Genomic DNA, 24,920 nt, shown 5'->3' with positions numbered 1-24,920 from the left:
TGTGTTTGTTGTGGTCTTTAATCGAAATCTGAACATTTGCCTCCGCTATAGTTCCCTATTTGTTCCCTCTCTGACGATGTCAGATAGATTGGGTTGAATATCCTTAACCATTGCTCTCCAGCCGTCAGTTTGCCATGAGCGAGGGAAGGAGAGGAGGTGCACTAAAATAAACCCCGCCCTCTATTCAATATTCGGTTTTACTTGGTAAAATGTCACAGCATTGAAGTAAAGTCATTGCAGCTTCCGGTTCATGTGGACTTCAAATTATGTCGATGTACAAGAAACACACCCCTGGTCCACTTTCAAGCTTATTCTGGGCAAGAATCATCCATGTATATCATCCACAACTTCTTCAAGGTCCTGTCCCGTATGGCACACTTTATTCACTCTTATGGACTTGCAATGGCTGCTGTGTGTGCTTGTCCATTAAAGGGGTACTTTATCACTGGGAAGATGAATCTGTATTTAAACTGAGTCATTAATGTAGTAGAAATGTGGAATTATTTTTGAATTTGGTGCTTTCTAGACTGAGAAAAAACAGAAAATGTATTTTTGTCTCATGGGGATGAAAGACTACAGTTCCCAGAATGCTTCACTGCCCTGTGAGGCCATTCCCAAAGCCACCGCTACTGAATCACTTTTACTTTCCCACCACCGCGTTCATCTTCATAAAATCAGTTCAGTTAGAGAACAGACCCTACAATTAAAAACTGAACGTGTCTGTTCAGTATTGTGATTTAGCCGCTGAGGAAGTGTCAGCACACACGCAGCAGGAGTCAGACAATGAGCTCTGGTGATGAGAGCTGAGGTAAACGCGTCCACGCTCGCGGCAGTAGTTCTTAGCATGTGTTCAGTCTGGTGCGCTTTTAGTTCATGCCTTTGGAAGATTAACTTTCATAGGAATTAACCTGAGAAGATAAAATACTCACTTTGCTCCGCCGGCCGCGCCGTTTCCATGAATGCCTGAGCCGAGCTGAGCTGTGAGTGTGACCCCATCCCCCACGGCGAGTTGAAAACATGCATTTTACCGATGATGCAAATTGACGATATTTGCGTCACCGGAGTAATTTTTCCAGAAATAAAATGCATAAATATCTCGTCTCAGGGGGATATGAGACGGGGGAGCACGATCATTCGAATACACTCAAGGGTTTCTACTGATAGAAAGCCATATGCTAATCGCAGAAGTAACCCTTTAAGTCCTCAGAAAGGTGCTTGTGAGCGCCCCCTTTGCGCACTTTTGCCGAGCCCGCACTGAAGCGAGCTCCACCGCTGACTTCTTTCCCAAAGTCAAAGCGCCGTTACGTCAGGAAAGTGCGGACTCATAAGAAGACCACTAGTGTCTAGGGTGCCATTTGGGACAGGGCCCATTTTTACATGCATCTGTGCATTCAATGTCTTTAATAAAAAAAGTGTTTGACTACAATAATATATTGTGAAATCTGTCACTCAGCGTGGTGTTTGCGCAGTGAAGGGGTCAGTTCTGTGCTTCTTGGTGTGTCCAATACAGAGCAGCTTATTGAGAACCTCGGAGCCCTGCGGGTAATATAAACACACACATACACAGATACACACACAGACACACACACACACAGTCACATTATCCTTCAGCATTCCTTTGTCAAAACAGAAGTGCGCTTAGTTGTATTACATGTGTACTTGTAGTGCACTTTAAATCATAGAAGTATGGTTAAAAAGGCTATACTTGCATATATAATATTAATATTATAATATTAATCACTTAATTGTACTTTAGTGTAAATGTAAGTGTAAAGAACACATTTATGACTACTGTGTGTTTCTTAAGTACACATATAAAATTTGCACTTTTATAATAATGTCAAATTATTTTGTTTTACTTTAAAGTCTTTTGTTGTGCTTTTAAGGAAGTGACTTATTTAGCACATGTTAAGTACTAGATTATACTTTTACCTGCAGTGTTATTTGTAAATATTTTATAAATTTACTAAACCATATCATCACACATTAAGGTGCAATTACAAATATGTTTAAATGCATGAAATATATTGTAATATAATGTAAACATGCGAATTTCAATATGGAAATGACCTTTAGTTATGAATGTGTGTCAGTGCAATCGGCAGTACACTTTAACCATATTTCTAAAGACAATAGAAGTAATTATGAAATAATTAATACAATTAATTAATATAATTATTAAATTATTAACAGTAAACTATGATACTTTTTATTTATTTGTAAATAACATGCAATTAAATTTCCAAATGTGTTATATTTAATTCACAATTAAGTATATTCTTTTGAAGTATATTATTTACGTAACAATTACTTGCGCTAAAGTGAACTTTTTTATATTCTGGTTTGATGTTCATAAAACATTTCTTTATTATTATCCATGTTTGTGTTGCTTAATATTTCTGTGGGAACCGTGATACATTTTTTAATACATTTCTTTGATGATTTTCCTGATTAGCGAGTTCAAAAGAACAGCCTTGATTTAAAATAGAAATCTTTTGTAACATGTCTTTACAGACTCTTTTGATCAGTGAGACTGAGCCTCCCTCATAACATTATTTTCATATTCTCTTTAGGTGCTGTCTCACATGACGCCTCAGACTGTGAGCGAGATGGATGCTCTCCTGGGCAACAAGCCTCACTCCAAGAAAGAGTCACGTGCGTGAGATGACATGAACATGTGCAGCCAGAAAAGACAAAGAAAGCAAGGGGGAAAAGACGGAACACGGCGTGCCATCGCTTTTCTGCTCTCCCGTATATTACGACACCTGCATGCCTTCTGCAACATGCTTCCAGCCCATTCCGCACTGCTCTCTGTAACCCTACTCAAATATCCCGACATAACCTACGAATTCAACACGGAAACGGCTGTCATCACAGAAATGCGCCCAATGAGAACTTGTCCATTTCTTTATTCGGAGAGACTGACGGTTCAGTCTTCCAGGGGGAAGTGCTGCCGATTGAAGGAGGTGAATGAGTGTCAAAAAAACGTTTCTTTATCGGCAGGCCCAGACGAAATCTACTTTTCTGAAGTTTTCACTGCAGAATTCTGTGCAATGGATAAAACGTGATGAAGTGACTTAAATAAAGCTAAAAGGACTATCTAAGAATTATCAAATATTTATTAAACGAACATGTGCGGGACGAATGATGTTTAGACAGTTTGCGAATCAAGGGCATTGTGCGCAGATTCCGCGTGGGCCTGGATGTGCGGGTGTGTGCTCAAGAAAGTGTGTTTGCGCGTGTGCATGCAGTGACTCTTTCGACTCTGATCCAACTCTGACTCGTAAAATGGACGCCGGGTGGACTTTAAGCAAGCGAAGCTGTTTCTGAGGTGCCCGTCCTGTTTGCTGGAGCGTCCGCTGCCTGATGCATTTCAGTCTCGCGGTGCAGGAGAGCGTGGAAAAGACTAAAAAAAAACAACATGCAGCAACTGCAAAACAGCTGTTTGGACACATCACAAGTCTTCCTCCATTTCCCTCCTTTCCATCTCTCCTTGTGTTTACAATGGTGCACCTGTCCCTTTAAGAGAACCTGTGCAGTTAGGGGAGGAGTGTGTAAGTGTGTAAGCAGTACCTTGCAAATATATTCAGACCTTCACACCAATTTAGTCACACTATTACTATTGCTATCAGACAACAGACCTCATCCCTCACTTTTTGAGCTACAGACATGAAAGACCCCTTTAACCATGCGTCTTCTTTAAGAAAGGTGTGCTACTTAAGAGAATTTCATTGAAAAAATAAGACAACAATGGTAATGGTCCTTATGTTTAAAGGATTATAAAGGATCTAAATGTGGAATAAAAGAACAGTAAAACAAAAACAAGAACTAAGAATTCATTTAAAGGGTTAGTTCACCCAAAAATGTAATTCTTTCATTATTTACTCGTGTTGTTCCAAATCCGTAAGACTTCGTTCATCTTCAGAACACAAATGAAGATCTTTTTGATGAAATCTGAGTGATTTCTGTCCCTTCACTGAAAGCTACACAACTACCAACGCTTCAAAAAGTTCATAAAGAGATCGTAATTTAGTCCAAATTTTCTGAAATGACTCAATCATTTTATATGATGAACAGATTGAATTTAGGCTTTTATTTTATTACTTATTTTAAAATGTTACATTTTTGGGTGAATTATCCCTTTAACTGTTAAAGAATCAATTTGAACTTTTCTTATATAGTTACAAAAATGCACACATTCAATCTTATTTGTAAACTTAATATGTCGAAAACTCAAAACAGAAAAAGGCTTCTTGTCTAGTCACATTCAATTATGAATCACATGAATCACATAAATGAAAGACAACCTTTTTTTTCAATTCAAAAGGCCAAATTTAATAAATAATGTGAGTAGTTTGCTCATATTCTTGTTGGTCGTTTAACAATTCTTTCGTGAAACTGTCAAAAATGTAATGATTATACTACTAACATCTTACCTTGCACTTTTTCACCATTAAAAAATGACACGCTTGATGATTGTGATATATAAAGCCTTCCAAACGCCACAAGGTGGTGATTTCGTATGAATTGCACAGAATAATTTTCACTGGTGTGTACATGTAACCCCTTCTGTTCGGACTGGGACTTGAACCCCGGTCTGCTGGCATGGGAGTCGGATGCTCTAACAAGGAGGCTAAAAGCTGCAACACCTAACGTCCACCGCTAGAGCATCTCTTGAGGTCAGAGGAGTGAGGTTTTACTTGCACAGCAACTACTAGCTGGCCTCCGTTACATACAATTGTTTTGAAAAAACATAAGCATGATCCATAACCTCACCACTAAATCTAACCGTCATTGGGGCCTAAGCAGATCGTACGAAAACATAAATGATTTGTACTAAAATGTATTCGCCACCAATTCGCCAAAACACCAAACAAATTCTGACCTGCCGTGAGAATGGGTTATAGCGATCCTGTAGCGTTTGTCTACTCAGGTTTGAAAATCAAAAAAAAAAAGTTGTTGTTCTTTTTTCTAGAAATGAAACTCAAAATTTTAACGCAAACATCATTTGAGTGTCTTGATAAAAAAAAAGAAAAGTAGCAGAATTCTGTGGTGTTAACTGGCGTGAGGGCGGGGTAACCCGTCACTCACATGAGATCCACCAAGAGCAAACCACACCCATCCAAACATCCAATCAATTCCCAGAATTGGGAAGCTATTTTTCTCAGATATGTGTCTGGGAAGTATGACAGGGCAGGGACTGTTTGCTCAAATGATGCTTGAAATTTCATTATATTTTCAGTGCAGTGCAGACAATACTCACTTCACCTTTATATGCAGGATTTGTAATTCATTATCATTAAAAAAATTGGTTACTGGTCTGAATACTTTTGCAAGGCATCGTATGTGTAGGGCTTGGCTTTGGTCAGCATCCTTTGCACTAAGTGGACAGAGTCGTAATTTAAAGGTCATAGTTCACAAATAGTCATGAAAGGTCATAGGTTACCATGACCAGAGAACTGTGCTAGAATTGCTTTGTGTGTTTGACAAATACAAGCTGCGTCAGTGACAATGAAAAGCGAAGCGCTTCACTTTTAACCTGTTTGTGTCATTCCATGATTTCAGATAGAAAGACACATATTGGGCTGATTAAATATCTATTGTTAATTTCCCATCAGACATGATTACTTATTATCACAATGAGCAGCGACTCAGAACACAGTTCATAAATATAATGGGTCCATAAGACACATGGCATGCTGTCAGTTACCACAGAAAATCATTTGGACTGATCCTCAGCCTGTAAAAATAAAAATGTGGTTTACAGTAATGCATTTGAAATGACATCTGGGGCCAAACGCAAAAGGTTTAAAGCTGAAATGTGAAGCTCAGATGGAAAAAGCAGGTACTTTGCACAGAGAAGGTTAGTAAGTGATTTTCTCAAATTTGTCTTATCTAGTCTTGTGGTTACACTTTCAAAATTGTATGAATTTGAACATTTACCATACTACAATGCCCTGCCCCATAGACTTCCACTATTGACAGTGCCTTACTATAAAACTCAATTTTTATTTCTGCAAACCAAGCATAAGCTCAAACTATTTTCTGTGGTAACTGACAGGATGCTAAGGAAGCTCGTCTCGGACACGGAATAAAAAAAATAACTTAATTGCGACTTTTTATCTCACAATTTATCGACTTTGTTTCTTGCAATTGCTAGTTTATATCTCACTCTTTTACCTTTTTGCACTTCTGAGTTTATAACATGCAATTTCTCAGAAGTGTGAGAGATAAACTGGGAATTGCAAGGAAAAAATTGTCAGAATTGTGAGATACAATTTGCAATTTAAAAAGATAACTTAGAATTTTTTTTTATCTCACAATTCTGCCTTTTTTCTTGCAATTCCAAGTTTATGAGGATTCTGTGAGAAAAAGTCAGAATTGTGAGTTTAAAAAGTCATAATTCAATTTTTATGTTTTTATTCCGTGGCAGAAACAAGCTTCCACTTCCAACTTTAAGTTCAGCACAAAAAACTGGCACAGACAAAATAATACCTTTTATAATTTAACTGATATAAGTTTTGCAGTCTTTTAATATGGGTAATATGCGTTGCATAGGAGAACTTATGAGACCGGACCCAGGTCAGCAAAGTTAGCCACCTGATTTACTTTATTTATTGCACATACAAGCTGGTTCTGACATTTTATTGGAAAACTCCACCTGCTTTCTCCAAAATAATCTAGTACTGCTACTTTTTCAGCTAAGCTTTACGCTGCGTTCACACTCTCTCAGACTGCAGGCCAATCCGATTTGTTCTCAAAACTCAAGTGATCAAGCAAGATTTGTGTGTCCAGATTTAGTGACGTCCAGACTGAGATGTCTCTGTAAAAATCGGATCGGAATCGTATTTTAAACCACCTCCATATGTGGTTTATATCAGATTTAAAAAAAAATCAATTTCATGTTTTTTGTTTTTGTTTTTGCTGTGCTGACTTTCAAAAGCTCATCTGGATAAAATCTGAATGTGCAACAAAAAAAAAAAAAACGGATACTGATCACCCTATCGGGGTTTGCTCTGTGATAACAATCGGCTGGATGTACATTTTCTCTTCGAATCAGGTTTCTTGCTGCTATACACACAATTTTTGCCCAGAAAAGACGAAATATAAATGAAATCAGCATAAAATGAATGATAAACAAGAAACAGTGATTGCTGCCATCACGGCTATTTATTTGCGGCAAAAGAGCAAGCGCCGGTTTATTTGGGTTCACAAAACCACTCAGGATATACAGGATGTAGTGACGGATCATGTGACTCCACAGACTTCACTCCTATTGGTTGTCCCTCCCGAAAATAGCTTTTCATTTGCATAAAGTTACACATATAGACTGAATCCGAAATCCCCCCTAAACCCTCAAACAACAATTCCCTACTTTAGTCCACTAATACAGTTCACTTGAAGGAGTGAATGAAAACAGTTGAGTGAAGTCGGACAGCTGCTTTGTGTACATCAGATGTACACTTGTTATTGCGGTGCATTGTGGGACAGAACATCCACTATGGTTTCGGACACCACTACAAATGGCTGCCCCCTCAAATAGTGCCCTATTTAAGGGTATAGCAGGCGATTTCGGCTTCAGCTAATGAGTGGTGCACGGATGACATTTTTGTGGGCCAACCCGGAAGTTAGCATCACCCTGGTGGCTTCCTCGACAAAAAAACAGTAGAATCTTTTTTATAGGCTTCTGGATTATCGCAAAAAAATAAGCAGTGATCAACAAAAGATTATGATACTTACCTGTTTTGTCCATTAAGATGACAACTCTTTCAGTTTTTATCTAAAAAACATTTTCCTGGAAGTTGCCTGATATTTTGTAAGAACGCAAATATAAAAGTGGACTGCGCTTACCTGTTTGCCGAGATGTTTAATGTCCCCGACAGCCTCTGTAGTCCCATTTAGCAACTTGTTAGGAACCGCCGTTTTCAAGACAGCTTTAAAAAAAATCATGAGTGGGATAATACTGAGATATTTCATGTCGTATAATAAAACGTGAAAGTGCCTTGAGCTTGTGTTCGCCACAGAGCTTATTTCAGCCATTTAACAAAAAAAACTAAAAACATACATTGACTTTGGGGCGATGGAACAAGAAGTTCACCAAGTCGTAAATACTAGTGGGAAGTTGGGGATTTTCTTGGCGATCTGTTCGAGTTGGGGGCGTGTCCGTGAGAAACATGGCGGAATCAATGGATGCAAATTTAGCAGTGACACTGTCAGGCTTTGTCATTGACAACAAAGTAAGCAAGCTTTGTAATATAACAATTAGCCTAATATATGACAATACCGTTTACAGTGACTTCATAGATTAATTTAAAAAGGAAAAGATTAAAACTCACCTGATGAGGATTCTTTGTTCTTCATTTTCTATAAGCAGAGTTAACAAATTTTGCTGTATTTTCATGAAATTCATTAAAAGAAGGTACACCGCCATATCGCACGACCAAAGGCACTTGATCGCACATGATGTCGTAAACACGACTTCTCACTTCGTAAATACGAACATCCCAAGAGGACTTGAACGCATCATAGATCTCAACTTTGTCACTACGCCTACATCCTGTTGCCAACGGTCCCTGACGCTCAAGTCACAGGAAATCAACAGCTTTCCATTGAAATGTATGGGATTGAGTCGTTTTGTCTCTGGTAGTGTGAACGCAGCTGTACTCTGTCAAACAGAGAATGAGGAGCATGACAGATCTGAGATCCGTTTTGCTGCTTTTCTTAGCATACTTAAAGGTAAAGGGCGATGATCAAACTGGTCCTGAGTCACTTCTGAATGGGGTAAAACCCATTAAAGTCCCTTTAGAGTTAATCCAAGTTCACTTCTGTATCCAGTACTGGTTGGTTCTAATGTCTTTTTGTATTTATAGTGCTCAATGACTGATGTAAGTACTGCACCTGAGTTGATTACTGAAACCTTTTTGGCAAGATGGAAAGGTATTTAAATGATTAATCTTTTTTAATCAACATGCATAATCATTAGCAAGACTGAACTGTCATTAGTTAACCTAAACTAATGTATATATATATATATATATATATATATATATATATATATATATATATATATATATATATATATATATACACATTTAGTACACTCCCTCATATGGTAATTTTGCCTGAATATGTTAAATTTGTCATGCAACAAGAAAAAATGAAAAAAAAAAAAAAAAAAAAAAACAACAACAACAAACAAACAAGAAACATGCCCTGTACTGAATGTATCTTGCTTGCCTTTAAAATGTGTGGAGAAAACTATTGTCACAGGTGTCATTTATGCCATGAAAATCACAGCAATACTTGCATGACACACACACACGTGCGCGCGCGCACACACACACGTCTGTGTTGAATGCTCTGAATGTCATCCAACAGGACAAAATCACAGTACACAAAACTCACATAAAAAGCACAGTCATTTTAGATTCACATGTAAAAGGTCATTTGAACAAATTCACAATTTAAAAGTGATTTGACAATGAGGAGTGAATCTTGCAAAAATTGCCAAAAACATAGTAGGTTTCAATTATATCGCATAATCAACAGGAAAAAAGGGACAAATATAAAAATATTTATATTGGCGTATAACTACATATTTTGTTATAGAAAACAGGTTAGTGCCAATCCCCAATTAAAAAAGAAAAAGAAAGGGAACAAGAGGCACTTTAATTTACAGCCCGCACAATCTAACGTACCCCGTACACGGATAATTACCCCTTAATTAAAAAATACTTACAAATATTTTGTTAATTTTCCTGATAGTTTTCCTGATAGTACCCCTTTATTCCCCGAATATTACATATTGTTCCCATTTACCTACACATACTTACTTAGTTACACTATAATTACCGAAAGTTATGCTGTAAATTCACTTTAATTATGCAGTACTTTCCGGGCCGTAATCTAAAGCGTTACCACAGAAACATATATTTTGCTTGTAGGTGAGTGTGTAAGATCAGACCCAGATGACACAGTTGACCCAGTTCTTTCGCAAAAGGCTTATAAAAGCTACGTGACAGAAAGCAGTAGAGAAATGTTTGCTCTGCATTTACTGTAAAATATGCGCCTCATGTCCCACTGAGAGCCTGTTGTTATGATCATTGTGCACACAGTGACATAATGTGCTGAATGTGCATAATACAGTACAGTACAAATACAGCACACACACACACACACACACACACACACACACACACACACACACACACACACACACACACACACACACACACACACACACACACACACACACACACACACACACACACACACACACACGCAGCAGACACCAAAACCTGCTGAATAAATAAATTAGGGCTACAGATTATTGTGCATAATTATGTGTATAAAGACAGTCAGCAGGAATAATTATGTATGAGCATTACATGCATTCACACATGGGTAACATTTTAAAATCCTGTTCCATCATTCATGAATAACTACACAGGAACAAATGAGTAACACACTAACACTCTAGTTATGACTATTAACTAACAAGGAACTTATTATTAATAGCAGTCGTTTGAATACGGTAGTTCACTATTAATAGGTCTACTATTTTTTTCACACCTCCCAGAGGACTACTAGGAACTGCTATATACGGGTTCATTAGTGTGAATAAAGCATTGGCCTAATGCATAACTCATTCTACATTTACATTTATGCATTTGGCAGACGCTTTTATCCAAAGCAACTTACATTGCATTTAAAGCTACACTCTGTGATATTTTCCCCCATCTAGCGGTGTAAAGGTATATGACCATCCAGTGAATATTAGTTTCTGTTCCTCTCAATTCCGATTTCATTTTAACTCCGACCGCACACTGAATCCAATAAAGACTGAAGAAGTCTATCAAAACATCACAAACATCACAAGCCCATTGTTTTAACAAAGAAGTTTCTTGAGCTTTGGCTCTGTAGAGTTTGATGAGTCCTCTGGATGTGTGGCCTGGTTGGCAGCCATCACATGTTTTAATGCCAGTTGTAGATATATGTAAATTAATGTTTACTCTTTTTCTGTTACCTCAACTGAGAAATTACTGTTTATTTGTCAGCAAAAATTTAGACCGCTCCAGCTTTTGTGAAAGCTAGACTGTACTTCTGCATTCTTGTATCCCTGCCCACGGACAGTCAAATCGACAGAGGGTTATTAACAAAACAGTTGAAGAATGTTTTGTACTTTTGCAAATGTAACATTATGGCAACAGCTTCCTAGGGTGTACTCACACTAGCCAGTTTGAACCGTGCCCGAGTGCGTTTGACCACCAAAGCGCGGTTCGTTTGACTAGTGTGAGTGCTCCGAACCGTGCCCGGGCTCGGCTCGATTAGCCGGCCCTGGCCCGCTTGGAAGAGGATGGCCAGAGCACGGTTCAGTTGGACTCGGGCGCGGTTTGCATGCAGAGTGAGTGCTAACCATGCTGGAGTCCGTAATAAAATCTGCAAAGTCCTTGCTGCACTTCAGCTGGTACCTTGCAAACCTCCTCATACGAGCAGCACGTTTTTGTGAAAAATTTCGCGACACATCTGTTTAACAACAGGCTGTGAGAGGGCTGTGGACCACCGTGGACCAAACGACACAAAATTATCCACAAAGAAAACAGAGCGATGGACTCCATTGTGTTCAGAGCACGCCGCTCTTCCTGTTTATCCCGAAACTGTCGCACCATAATGATGTAAGCATGCTCCGGCACGAATGCTGAAACCCTATGTGAGTGCAGGCCAGAGGGGGAGTGGGGAGGGGGAACAATCGTACTCGGGCCCGGTTCATGGCAACCGTGCATAGTGTGAGTACACCCCTAGCTTAAAGGGTCAGTTTACTCAAAAATGAAAATGATTTCATTAATTACTAATCAGAAGGGTCAGAGTTGGACACCCATAACACCTTTGTTCATCTTCGGAACACAAATGAAGATATTTTTGTGTTAAAGCTGATGGCTGAGAAAGGCTTCAGAAAGGCCTCCATTGGCATTCAGTATATTTCCACTGACCCACTCACAAGACCCATAAAGGCATTAAAAACATTGATACAAAGTCCATCTCACTACAGTGGCTGTACAATAATTTTATGAAGCAACGAGAATAGTTTTTGTGCGCAAAAAAAATCTAAATAATGACCAGCAAGTTATTGTCTTCCGTGTAGGTCTCTGACGTGAACTCACCCGATAGCGGCGCTCCTCCTCTTCCGGGTCATGAATCTGAACGGCGGATCTGCGTCATATTCTCGCGCATGCGTCGAGTTCACGTCAATAACTTGGTGGATAAAGTTGTTATTTTGATTTTTGTGCGCACAGTAACTATTTTCGTCGCATTGTAAAATTATTGTACAGCCACTGTAGTGAGATGGACTTTGTATCGACGTCTTTAGTGCCTTTATGGGTCTTGTGAGTGGGTCAGTGGAAATATACTGAAAGCCAATGGAGGCCTTTCTGAAGCCTTTCTCAGCCATCAGCTTTCAACAAAAATATCTTCATTTGTGTTCCGAAGATGAGCGAAGGTCTTATGGGTGTCCAACGACTTGAGGGTGAGTAATTAATGAAATAATTTTCATTTTTGGGTGAACTAAACCTTTAACTGTAGGCTATGCGATGGCATTTTGGTTCCATTTCAAATTCCAGTGTCTAATGTTAAATTGTTTGAAATGAATGTGTATCCAATTTTATGGGAATCAGCCACAAGGTGCAGCTATGATAAGCAACTTCGCTGTGATCCCACAACTGTGCATGATATAGGCCTATCAAAATTCTATTTTTTCCTAGAATGCTTGCTTTAAAGTTCTCATGAAATCAACATTGACTTTTTTTTTTTGGCTTCTAGTATAAATATGTTATCTATAAGCTGGTTGTAATGATAAACAGGACGGAAGCAAATGCAATGCAAACAAGTGTTTATTAGAACCAATACTCAAGGGTAAAGACAGATCGATGCAATAGCACTCCAGCACAGAGGCAGTGGAGCGGGAAACAGCAGACAGGACTGATGACTGAGATAGAGGTGAAGGTGAATCCGTGAAGAGATCGGTGAAGAAGTAATCCTAAGTCCAGTACACAGAAAACACGAGGGAACAGGAACAGGCACGAGGATGGGAAACTCAAACAATGATCTGACAACACGGAAAGGGAGAGAAGGCATTAAATAGGCTGTGATGATGACATAATGCTGCCGCTGATCGGGATAATAGGTGACCACGCCCACCTGAACAAACAACGTAATGAGACACACCCACACATACACCACACATGAGACTAGTGCACTAAAACAATGACACAATTCGCATTTAGAAGATATATACGTCCAAACTTACAGTCTCTCACTTCCGCCAATATGGATCAATTATTTTGATGACATCACTCTGCACTTCAGCTTCTCATCATATTTCTGTCCAATCAAATGCTCTCAAGAATCTGAAGCCCCGCCCCCTACATTATAAATTATTCAGACAGTGTAAACAAGCTTTCCATTGGGACAGAGCGGATCATGTGATCGAGTCGGTCCAGAGTCCTGACAGCACAGAGCGGATCATGTGATCGAGTCGGTCCAGAGTCACGTCAGCACAGAGCGGATCATGTGATCGAGTCGGTCCAGAGTCACGACAGCACAGAGCAGAGCGGATCATGTGATCGAGTCGATCTAGAGATACGACAGCACAGAGTGGATCATGTGATCGAGTCGATCTAGAGATACGACAGCACAGAGCGGATCATGTGATCGAGTCGATCTAGAGATACGACAGCACAGAGCGGATCATGTGATCGAGTCGGTCCAGAGATACGACAGCGGATCATGTGATCGAGTCGGTCCAGAGTCACGACAGCTCAGAGCGGATCATGTGATCGAGTCGGTCCAGAGTCACGACAGCACAGAGCGGATCATGTGATCGAGTCGGTCCAGAGTCACGACAGCTCAGAGCGGATCATGTGATCGAGTCGATCTAGAGATACGACAGCACAGAGCGGATCATGTGATCGAGTCGGTCCAGAGTCACGACAGCTCAGAGCGGATCATGTGATCGAGTCGATCTAGAGATACGACAGCACAGAGCGGATCATGTGAACAAGTCGGTCCAGAGTCACGACAGCACAGAGCGGATCATGTGATCGAGTCGGTCCAGAGTCACGACAGCACAGAGCGGATCATGTGATCGAGTCGGTCCAGAGTCACGACAGCTCAGAGCAGATCATGTGATTGAGTCGGTCCAGAGACACGACAGCACAGAGCGGATCATGTGATCGAGACGGTCCAGAGTCACGACAGCACAGAGCGGATCATGTGATCGAGTCTGACCAGAGTCACGACAGCACAGAGCGGATCATGTGATCGAGTCGGTCCAGAGTCACGACAGCTCAGAGCAGATCATGTGATTGAGTCGGTCCAGAGACACGACAGCACAGAGCGGATCATGTGAACAAGTCGGTCCAGAGTCACGACAGCACAGAGCGGATCATGTGATCGAGTCTGACCAGAGTCACAACAGCTCAGAGCGGATCATGTGATCGAGTCGGTCCAGAGTCACGACAGCACAGAGCGGATCATGTGATCGAGTCGGTCCAGTCACGACAGCACAGAGCAGATCATGTGATCGAGTCTGTCCAGAGTCACGACCGCTCAGATCGTTTGGTGTCTTAAGACATCAATGAAATGTGTCGGCACGAGCCACAGTCACTTTCAGACATCTACAACAAACAAACTACTATAAATTATTAGTTCTTAATCTTGTTGATGTTAACATGTTGTGTTTTGGCCTGAAGCTCCACCCTCCACCTATCCACCAATCACGAAGTCAGTAGTGTTTCAGCATCTGGCTTGCCAGATCTGCTCTAGTTACCACAGCTGCAGCTACAAACGTTCCTGCTGATCCTGCAGCCAATCTGGCAACCTCGAGTCGGGGGGAGGGGGGAAAGTGATTGCAGTACCAGTTTTGGCCACAATCTTACATTCACTTCCTTTAAGAGCTATAGAGGCTCGCTCCATGACATCCTTCCTGATCTGAGTCCTGCTACTTTTGCACTGCAACGGAAGTCATGCACAGTTGCGCTATCACACATCATTGGACGTGTCAAACATCAATTTAAAGAAATATTAACATAGAGTAATAATCATGAATATTTTGAATGGGACTCGAATGGACTTGGAAATAAGTCAGAGTCCTAACATGCTCGAGTACAAGTCAAGACCGAATCCAAATGCGAGTCCATGACGAGACCGAGACCATTAAAATATGTCTCGAGTACAAATCCCTGGTAAACATCCACATCACTATGATCAATGCTTTCTTTACTTCTGTTCTCATCACTTATTTTTGTTGTTTATTTTATTTAGAGGAAAGCATGCAGCAAATATTACTACTACTTCTTACATATTTGTATTGTATTTTGGAAATTATACACGAACAATTAATTGTGCTTTAAAACAAATACATCAAGTGGAACAATTATGGTAAAATGATTTATTTTTTCAATTGTAGATCATTGTCAGTTAAGAACATACAAATGGTCAAAGTGGGAATAACAGCATGTCTTGACCAGGTGTGACAATACAGCAAGAATTCAACAGAATTAGCCATGATTTATTCCTCAGCCAAAACTATCTGATAACAGACCTTAGTCAGGGTAGACACCATATTCAATTTAACACGATGAAAACAAGGCTGAGGGGTAGAGTTGGGCTTTACATGTGCTGAATAAAGGTTCTAGATCACACCACTTTCAAAAAACTGAAAGTTGTCATCTACTGAAAGTCTTTTGGAAAGATGTTTCATCAGCTGAACAATCGGCATGTCATTGAACAACAGTACAATCATTAAATACTCTGTATCCCTCACAGCCTTCCTTCCATTCCTGTTAAACAAGGTCTATATGGGTTACCAAGACAAAAGGGTGAAGTATTTGGCTTGTGTCAGAGTCAGACTTTTGACTGTTTGCATAAAGTCTGGTCCGCTCTGTAGCTTATTCTGGCCAAAAATAAGAATCAAAAACCAAAGATTTTCCCCTGCGGATCCAGTCTTTAGTGTACAGCTGCTGAATGTAGAGCAGGATTTCAACTCCGCTTAAGTTGTGTGCATTGCGAACACTTTCGCTTGTTGCTAACTCTCATTAGCTATGTTTCCATCCACTTATTTTTATACACATTTTGGGATATTGCATCAACAACTGCTGGATGAAAATGCTAAGATGAGCATAAATCCTACAAAATGCGCATAAAAACATATGCACTCATTTGAATCAGATAATTTTTTATCCAATAAGAAAACCACCGGAGAAACAATTACCGAATAAATTCTTTGATGTGTCAACAAAATAATGTGACTTGTGCGCAATGGGACGGCATAACTGGCCTAACCAGTGGAACGATCTTTTTGCACAGCATCTGAAATACAAAAAGTCTGCCGTCAACGTGCATGGTTCGAAATAATACAGTCCATTATTACCAGCATCTGCTGAAAGAAAGACAACACATTTATTGCATTTCGTCTGGACACTGATACGCAACGCATTTATTATGAAAATGTTTATAGACAGTGGCTTCTCCTACTTGTCAACGCAACGCCAGCAAAGCTCCACTGGTATACACACACTGGTGGCCGGATTTGTGAGCTTTTTTTTAATCTCTTAAATATTATTACAAGCACACGCATACAAACCACACTCTGACATTCATACCAACACACCCACACAATTATAGCTGCATAATTGATCTAATTGGCTCTATTATATATGCTGAAGCAGAAAACAGGAATAAAGCGACTAAGCGAGTATTTGCTTTATAGGCCAAATCTGAGAAAATGGCACCATCTGGTAAAAAAAAAAAAAAAAAAGTAAAAATGTACATGTTTAAGCCTTGCCGACAGAATGAAAAACTATCAACAAAGATTGCATCATTTTATAGATAAATGGATAAATTAAAAGTTGCTGTTTTAATGGGTTTCAATGGGGAAAGTTTTGACCTTGAAGTCATAAATCTAAATTGACTCTATTTACTTCATTAGCACACATTAAAGATCTTAGGGTGAACAATTCATTCATGCTAATGAATACACATAAAAAAATAGTTTGTAATTGTTGGTAATCTTTAATCAAAATCTGAAAAGTAACTTCCGGTCTGGAAACGGCGTTCCTTCTCAGATGATTTTATTTTTAAGTTTGATGGCTTGGGTTTGAAAATGCTTACCCACTGCCCTCCAACCGTTAGTCTGCTATGAACGCAAGATAAAACTCTGCCCTCTATTCAATATTAAGTTTCACTTTGAAATACGTCAAAGCACTGAAGAAAACTCACTTGATACTTCCGGTTCACTGGGACTTTAAAGCCACAGTATGTCATTTTTCGCCACTAGAGGTTGCTTATTCAAAACAAAGGCGTATCTTGATGCCTTGATTTAACTGAGCTTTTATTCTTCCGCTCATGCGCATGTAAGGAAATGCAGCGCTTTTTAAGATTTCACATAAATTTGTTGAAAGTGGTGTTTTAATGCTACTCTGTGCTTTCGCTCCGCAGCGCAGATACTATGAGAGACTTGCTCACACTCCAGTGAGCTAGATCGATACTAGGCTCGGTAAAACATGGTCCTAGCGGAGTCGCAGTAAATCAAGAAAAGCAGATTTAAACAACAAGACTAACGGTGTTGAGCTATAAAACAATGATTCTCCAAACAGTTGCTCATCTGTCTAATAAAACACATCATATATTAAAGCGTCTTTGGTGTTTCCATGGTTTCCACAAAATAATCAAGGGTTATGAGGTCAATGATAGTGTCCTGGTTAAAATTGCTTATTTTTCTGGATTTAAACATTATTGGAAACATTAGGGATAATGTTAGTACAGAAGTCAACAAAATATATAGTGGTTGTTGGATATTTTAATCTAAAACAATCTTACATATTGTGCCTTTAAGGTCCTGAGCGCTGAGCGTACCTAGTGCAAAATAGATTTATTAAAGGAAATGGGTATGAAATAGTAAAATTTCAATAAAAATACACACCATTTGGCACAAAAAAAAAAAAAAAAAAAAAAAAAAACACTAAAAAAAACACTAAATAAATAAAAAACTAAAAAAAGACAAATGTCTAAGGTCATAACAAGGGTTAATCAGGAAGTGACAGGTTTATTCTCCTCGACTTACTGAATGGAAATTTTGCTTTATTTGCAAACATTTTATGCGATATTCCAATTTAAATTCATAACTTTGGATGGAAACATAGCTATCGATTTGCTTTGTTGTCGGTGTGATTGCACCTGAACAGAGATGAGCAAGAGTTAGTCTCTTTATCATGTGCCTGAATAAGACAAAAAAAAAAAAAAAAGAGATGAAGACAAAAGAATTTGCCACACCAATTGTTTGCACTTAACGGTTTTAGGATTATGTATCCCATGTCTTTTTATCCCCTAACAACAGAAGACAATTTCTAAAACACATGCCCCTCAGGATGCAAGAATAAAACATTAAATGGCAAAGATTTAAAAAAAAAAGAAGAAAAAACAACTATAAAAGGCAGCATTCAAAGCGGTTATGAATCTGAGGGTTACTAAATCACCAAAGTCTTTGGCTTTTCAGAAGGCACAATGTAAAATCATCAAATACTCTCCAAAGAGCTTCATAGGCCATATACAGTACTTCTCAGGCCATCAATGTTGCAGTGCATAAAGAAGCTCAATTCTCTTGCAAATACATATGCTTTCAATTTATAACCTACTTATAGATATATATACACATCTGAATAACATAGATATGTGCGCACATAAAATCAGATATTGGTATGAAACTGCAATATGTACATACAAACTCATGTGCTTTATTTCGTACAGCATTGTTATTGCACTAGGGAGTTTCTCCCTTTCTGGACGCTCCCAGCATCTTCTAAAACCCTTCCACAACAAACCACTACACCGTATCTGAGGGTCAGAGGTTTCTAAGAGTCCTTTCCAAGAACCGTGCACAGGATCATGGTCTCCACAGATGAAATCAGGTCTCCATGGGGGTGCTATTGTAATCTGGGATAGAAGGTGGATTGGGATTGCCTTCAGACCTAAATCGGCTCATCTCTGGAGGGTTGTCCTGCTTGTGGGGGTGCTGGTAGTGGTTGAACTGTGAGTTGGGGTGTTTGTAAAGACCTTGTCTGCTTTGGTTGTAGTTATAGTACTGGAATCCTTCTCCAACAGCCTGGTCTGAAGCAAAATTGGGATTGTACCAGGTGTAGCGTGCTCTGCCTTGCTTGTGCTGCCCTTGGACTGTCCCACCGTCAGCGTTCCCAGCTTGCTCGTTGGTTAAATATCCATCGAACGGATTTCTTCCCCTGTTTCGTGGTCGTTGCCTATTACCCCAGTTACCGTAGCCTCTGTTACCGTGATTGCGCCGTTGTTGGTGATGGTTGTGTGGCCATTGGCCCTTGTTTGGCGAGGGAGAAGACTGGAAGGTATGAACCAAATCAGCATCGGAGGACGACTGAGCGGATGGGTCCTTTTCGCATTCTTGGTTTGCAGACGGGCCCCAGATGAAGCCTCTGTGCTGGGGATTATTCTTAAAGGGGAACTGTAGCTTCCTCTCTTGAGGCGGCAAAAAACGGCCAGTGCCCGGCAAGAAAGGCCCATTGGGGTTGCGAGGGGTTTGGGAAACAAAAGATGGATTTGAGAATCGAGATGATGCCGTACTAAATGGGTTGTTCTGAGTGTTTCCTGAGGGAGCGGTGTAGAGGGCATTGTTTGGCTGATTGTTGGTTCCTTTGCGGCGTTTAGGGTCGTGGTACTTTTCCGGGTACTGCCAGCGATGACGACCCCGCCGGTACCCAGAATCCTCATCGCGTCTGTGGACTTGTGCAGCCGGTTCATCACCTCTGGCCCCATCCAATTCAATGTCCTCATCGTCTCCCTGTAATTAAAATAAAATGACACTGGCTTTAAAGGTTCACAAAGTGATTTGTGTAGTATTAGGAGCTCACTGAGATGATACAGATGGAACAAAGATCATGCAATTCTTCAGGCAGGATCCTTTTTTTTTTTTTTTAAAGCAAAATCTCTCTATCACTGATGCCTCCAGGTCACTCTCAGTCCCCATTACAGGTCTAAAACACAACTGCTCTCATGTTTTGCCACAGGACCGCAAATGCGAGTCCATTTTTGGTCATCTTTGCAGGACTGCGATAATAAATGTGTGCAAAATAACATTTTAGCAATTGTGTGAAAAGTGAAAAGTGAATTTATTTCTGTGATGCAAACCTGTATTTTCTTCAGTCGTCAGTGTCCCATGATCCTTCAGAAATCATTCTAATATGCTTTATTATCAATGTTGGAAACATTTTTTCTTAAAACTGTGATACTTTTTTCAGAATTCTTAGACAAATAAAATAGTTAAAAAAGAACAGCATTCATTTAAAATAGAAATCTTTTGTAACAATATACACTAACATTCAAAAGTTTGGGCTCAGTCATTTTTTTCTCGTTCTTTTCCCCCAAAGAAACCAATACTTTTATTTAGCAACGATGTGTTAAACTGATTAAAAAGTGATAGTAAAGACTAACTGTATATTGTTAGAAAATATTTCTATTTTTTTCTGTTCTTTTTAGCTTTTTAAACCAGCACTAGGTAACTTTTGCCCTCGGGGGTCCCCCTACAGTTGGGAAAAAATATTGTCCTCTACTACTGTCGTAAACTCTGTCATCCTACACCAGGGGATGCGCGCGTGCATTTGTTGACATGACAACCATGATAGCCCTGAACTAGTGATGCGCGGGTCGTCTCATAACCCGCGGACCCCATATGTCTATTTAATGGTCGCGGGTGCGAGGCGGGCCAAATAATTTCATAAAAGCGGGACCCGCGGGTTGGAAAATAAGCCGTGTTGGAAAAAAAGCAGAAGCCGACGCTAGCTTGTAAATGTGAGCATCGTAATCATATGGCGTTTGAAAAAAAAAAAACATGAAATTATATTCATATGACATGCTGAAACATATGCCACTGTACTTGGGATGAAGACATTTCACACGCGACGCAAGCGGAACAACTGCATGTGAAAAGTGTCATATGAATATAATTTCATGTTTTTTTTTTTCAAACGCCAAATGCTCATGTTTACAAGCCAGCTTTATTATAGTAGCCTAGTCTATTGGTTTCCGTTTTACAGAATCTATGATACTTCAATTCAATGTTTGAGTGGTAGGTAATCACCATAGCAAGCATGACAGCATCAGTCGGACACGCCTCCTTCACCTCACGCCAACGAGCAAACGCTGGTCTAATGTTGATCCTCGTCCTGCCTTTAATCCGCTCCAACAAAACCTTTTCTTTCTTATTAGTCTCTGCTGCTTCGGACATGACTATATTATCCAACGAACAAAGTTGGGCTCGCACCTCCGAATGTAAGGAAGTGTGGGTGTTGGTGGAAGTGACGTATATGCCGTAAAGCAGTCGAATTTTGTAGTTATTTTTGTTCTCGGGTTACTACCTGAAACCCGACTGTTAAAAGTACGATTAAAAACGATACAGATCCCATCAGGCTATGGCAGACGTGTCATTCAGCCTATTGTAAATCGATGTATCATCATAAGAGTCTTGAAAATATATTATGAATGTTGAAAAGTTACCTAGTGCTGCTTTAAAACATTTTTTTTTTACATTTATACTTTAATGAATCCTGAAAAAGTATCACAGGTTCCACAGTATCAAATCAGCATATGACAATGATTTCTGAAAGGAGTACTTCAGTGCTGGGAAAGATGAATCTGTATTTAAACTGAGTCAATGAAGTAGAAATGTGAAATTATTAGACACAAGCAAAACTGTCTAATAATAGGATGGTTTGTTTTTAAATGTTGTTTGTTAATGTTTGAAATAATTAATGTCATATTAATAGATCAATAATACAGTGACTATTTTTTCTTCAGAAGTGAAAATTGAATACATTTGAAGCACAACTAGCGAACATCTTCTAGGCTGGTGCATTGACTCCATGAAGTTGTGTAAGGCGAGTCAATCAGATTTTCAGATAGCACTTGCCAGCTTTGTTTGCATCATTCAGTTAGTAAATGGACTGGGGAGAAGTGCAGGTACATGTTGTAGCTGTTTCTAGATAAACAAGCGTTACCTGAACTTCAACAGGGAATATTTTCTCCATCTTCACCATGCGATCCCGTAGCGATCGTATCTCCTCATCCTTCATATTATTCTGCAGCTTCACTTCTTGCAGTATATCAGTCAACTTGTCAATGTGAGCCTTGAGATCTCCCATATCAGTCTTTCCTCCTTCATTCCCTCCTCCTCCTGCGGTTGTTGTTCTTTCCTCCCTGTCTCCCTCCTCTTCTCCGATGCCCACAGTCTCACACACATCCTTCGCTACACTCTTCCAGGTCTCTCTCTCCTGAGGGTCTTTTTGGCTATATGTCCGACAAAGCTCCTTCATCCTGACAATGGCCAAGGCCTCGATCTCTTGCCGTGTGTGCCTAAAGTCTCCAAGCGCCACCTTAAGAGGAAACATGAAAAGAGATGCTCCTATTAATGTAAACTCCTTCTTATGCAAGTGTCTGCAAGTTAGACATTAAAGGTCCCGTTCTTCGCGATTCCATCTTTCAAACTTTAGTTAGTGTGTAATGTTGCTGTTAGAGCATAAATAATACCTGTAAAATTATAAAGCTCAAAGTTCAATGCCAAGCGAGATATTTTATTTACGAGAAGTTCCCTTTCAAAGCCTACAGCGAGCGGCCGGTTTGGACTACAGCAGGAAGTGCAGGGATGTAATGACGTCACTAGAACCGTTTGTTGACTAACCCTCCGCCCACAAGAACACGCAAAATAGGGGGCGTGGTTTTGTTGCTCTCCCACGTGAAGAAGAGCGCGCATTCAGCGCTTACATCCCCCCGTTATGGTAAGAGGCGGGACCTTTCCAGGCAAAGTGAGCTAAGCTGCTGTCCAATCACAACACGGGAAGCGCTGGCCCAATCAGAACTCGTTACGTCTTTTCTGAAGGAGGGACTTCATAGAACAATGAAATCATCAGGCCGTTTTTAGGACAGAGGAAACAGCGCTGCACAGATAAGTAAATTGTGTGAAAAATACTGTGTTTTTTACTGTGTTGAACTCATGTTATATTACAAAATGTAAACATAATCAAAGCTTCGAAAACCCGCGAAGAACGGGACCTTTAATATACATATGGTCGGTGACAAGCCAATCAGATTGGTGCATGCAGTTTTGAGAAAGCTTTTGCCATTTCTGTGTGCAATATAAATACGAGGGCCTGCAGGCGGCCCATCAGAAAAACCATTCATACAAAAGGATGATAACTAGAACGATAATTATATAGTCCTTCTAAATGTAAAAGAATGGCAGTCCACACTAAAATGGCAGAGATGAACAATAATATTGGAATCATTTTCAAAATTACTTTTTTGACATTAGTTGACAAGAAGAGGCTTAGTCAACAAAATTAGTTTAGATTTGATCAAAGATTGTCATCATGGCTGGTCCATGTGGTCATGTGTCGGGTAAGAAATCCAAATGTTCGCTGATCATTCATTGATCTTTTGAGTTATTGACATTTGAAAGTAGTAGCCTAACAACGTTTGTCACTTCACTTGGCCGCTCACTCTAATGTTAACCTAGATAAATGTGTGCTATTTTTAGGTTCATATGTGTTTGTGTGGAAGCTAAATTAGTACAGCGCTTACTGCATGCATCTATAGGCAGTCACATCACTGCAGAGATGAGAGTCAGTCATCAACTTCATCTTTGCAGCCAAAACTGACTCAGACAACAACAGTTCATTAATAAATTATTAAAACATTCAGACAGATTCATAAACATTCATAATCTTTATATTTTGGGTGCGCTGTGGCATGTTTTTGTGTGTGCATGAGCACTTAATTTATATTTTAAAGGTTCACCACTATGGTTTAGTATTTCTCTGTAATGAACAGAGGCGGACAGTAGTGGAGTACTTTTACTTTCTACTCAAGTACATTTTTAAGTATACTTTATCAGTGTTTTTCTTCAGAAAACATTTACTTCACTACATTCCAAAGCGTAATATATAATGTCATACTTTTTACTGCACTACATTTCATAAATAAAAGTTGTTTTCTTCTTACCTACAATACATTTTTACATTACATTACATGTTACATTACATGTAATAAATTACATTTTTTTTTTAAAAAGTACTTTTTTACTTGTAAAACCTACTCAAGTAAAACTTTGAATTACTTTTACTTGAGTAAAAGTATACAATACTAAATTTTTTATGTAGTTAAGTATTAAATGATATTCAATATGAACTGTATTGCAGTAAAAAGTACAATATTATGTTTTGGAATGTTGTGAAGTAAAAGTTTTCCAAAGAAGAACATATAAAGTCCATATACTTAAGAAACTAAATTACTTGGAAAGTAAAAGTACTTTAATACTGTCCACCTCTGGTAATTAAGAATGTTAGCAATGTTAGATATAATATTCTTTCCCAGCCCTAGTTAAGTCAGTGCCTGCTTTTCCCAATTTAGATTTAAGGCATTCACACTTGTATTTCGGTTCACTTCTGGTCCGCTTTGCATTGGTATTTTAACACCAAACCTAAAGAGACAGAGCCTGGTCGGCTTTTAATATGTACCTTTCGTGGCAGAATTTACTCAAAATCCAAAACAATGCTGTGTGCGGCTAAATGCACTCATTGTATGTACGTAGCTTAAAATGATGGTATTTTGAGCAGCTGAGAACTCATAAAGAGCTTATAAAACATGTAAAGGAGTCAAAACAGCAGCAAGAATCCCTCTGTCACACACACACACACACACACACACAAATCAAGACCAACTGTGATGTGCAACATTATGACTATAAGGAGAAAAAAACAGGTATGCTTGAGCACTCATATTTCGTTTGAATCACACGATTTGTTTTGAAGCAGATTGAGACCCATCTTTTCCGCATCTCGGTCCGCTTT

General features: G+C 39.4%; 2 protein-coding genes across 5 annotated transcripts in view; one reads left to right on the top strand and one right to left on the bottom strand.

The window, feature by feature from the left end:
- The window catches only part of LOC137070480 (voltage-gated potassium channel subunit beta-3), an 86,698-nt gene extending 83,101 nt beyond the window's left edge, over window positions 1–3,597 (top strand). For all 4 annotated transcript variants that reach the window (XM_067437667.1, XM_067437669.1, XM_067437670.1 and 1 more), the window contains 2 exons: window positions 1,454–1,542; window positions 2,574–3,597. In XM_067437667.1, the coding sequence (XP_067293768.1) occupies window positions 1,454–1,542; window positions 2,574–2,663 (179 nt within the window). In that variant the 3' untranslated portion in view covers window positions 2,664–3,597. The remainder of the gene's footprint in view (window positions 1–1,453; window positions 1,543–2,573) is intronic.
- Window positions 3,598–18,768: 15,171 nt separating this feature from the next.
- The window catches only part of kif1ca (kinesin family member 1C, a), a 53,743-nt gene continuing 47,591 nt past the window's right edge, over window positions 18,769–24,920 (bottom strand). The window contains exons 24-25 of the mRNA XM_067437661.1: window positions 22,074–22,448; window positions 18,769–19,861 (exon numbers count right to left, since the gene is read on the bottom strand). Coding sequence (XP_067293762.1) covers window positions 18,959–19,861; window positions 22,074–22,448 — 1,278 coding nt within the window. The 3' untranslated portion in view covers window positions 18,769–18,958. The remainder of the gene's footprint in view (window positions 19,862–22,073; window positions 22,449–24,920) is intronic.

This window comes from Pseudorasbora parva, chromosome 3 (genome assembly GCF_024679245.1).
Source record: "Pseudorasbora parva isolate DD20220531a chromosome 3, ASM2467924v1, whole genome shotgun sequence".
Classification (NCBI taxonomy): Eukaryota; Metazoa; Chordata; class Actinopteri; order Cypriniformes; family Gobionidae; genus Pseudorasbora; species Pseudorasbora parva.
This window is presented reverse-complemented; position numbering and strand designations above follow the sequence as displayed.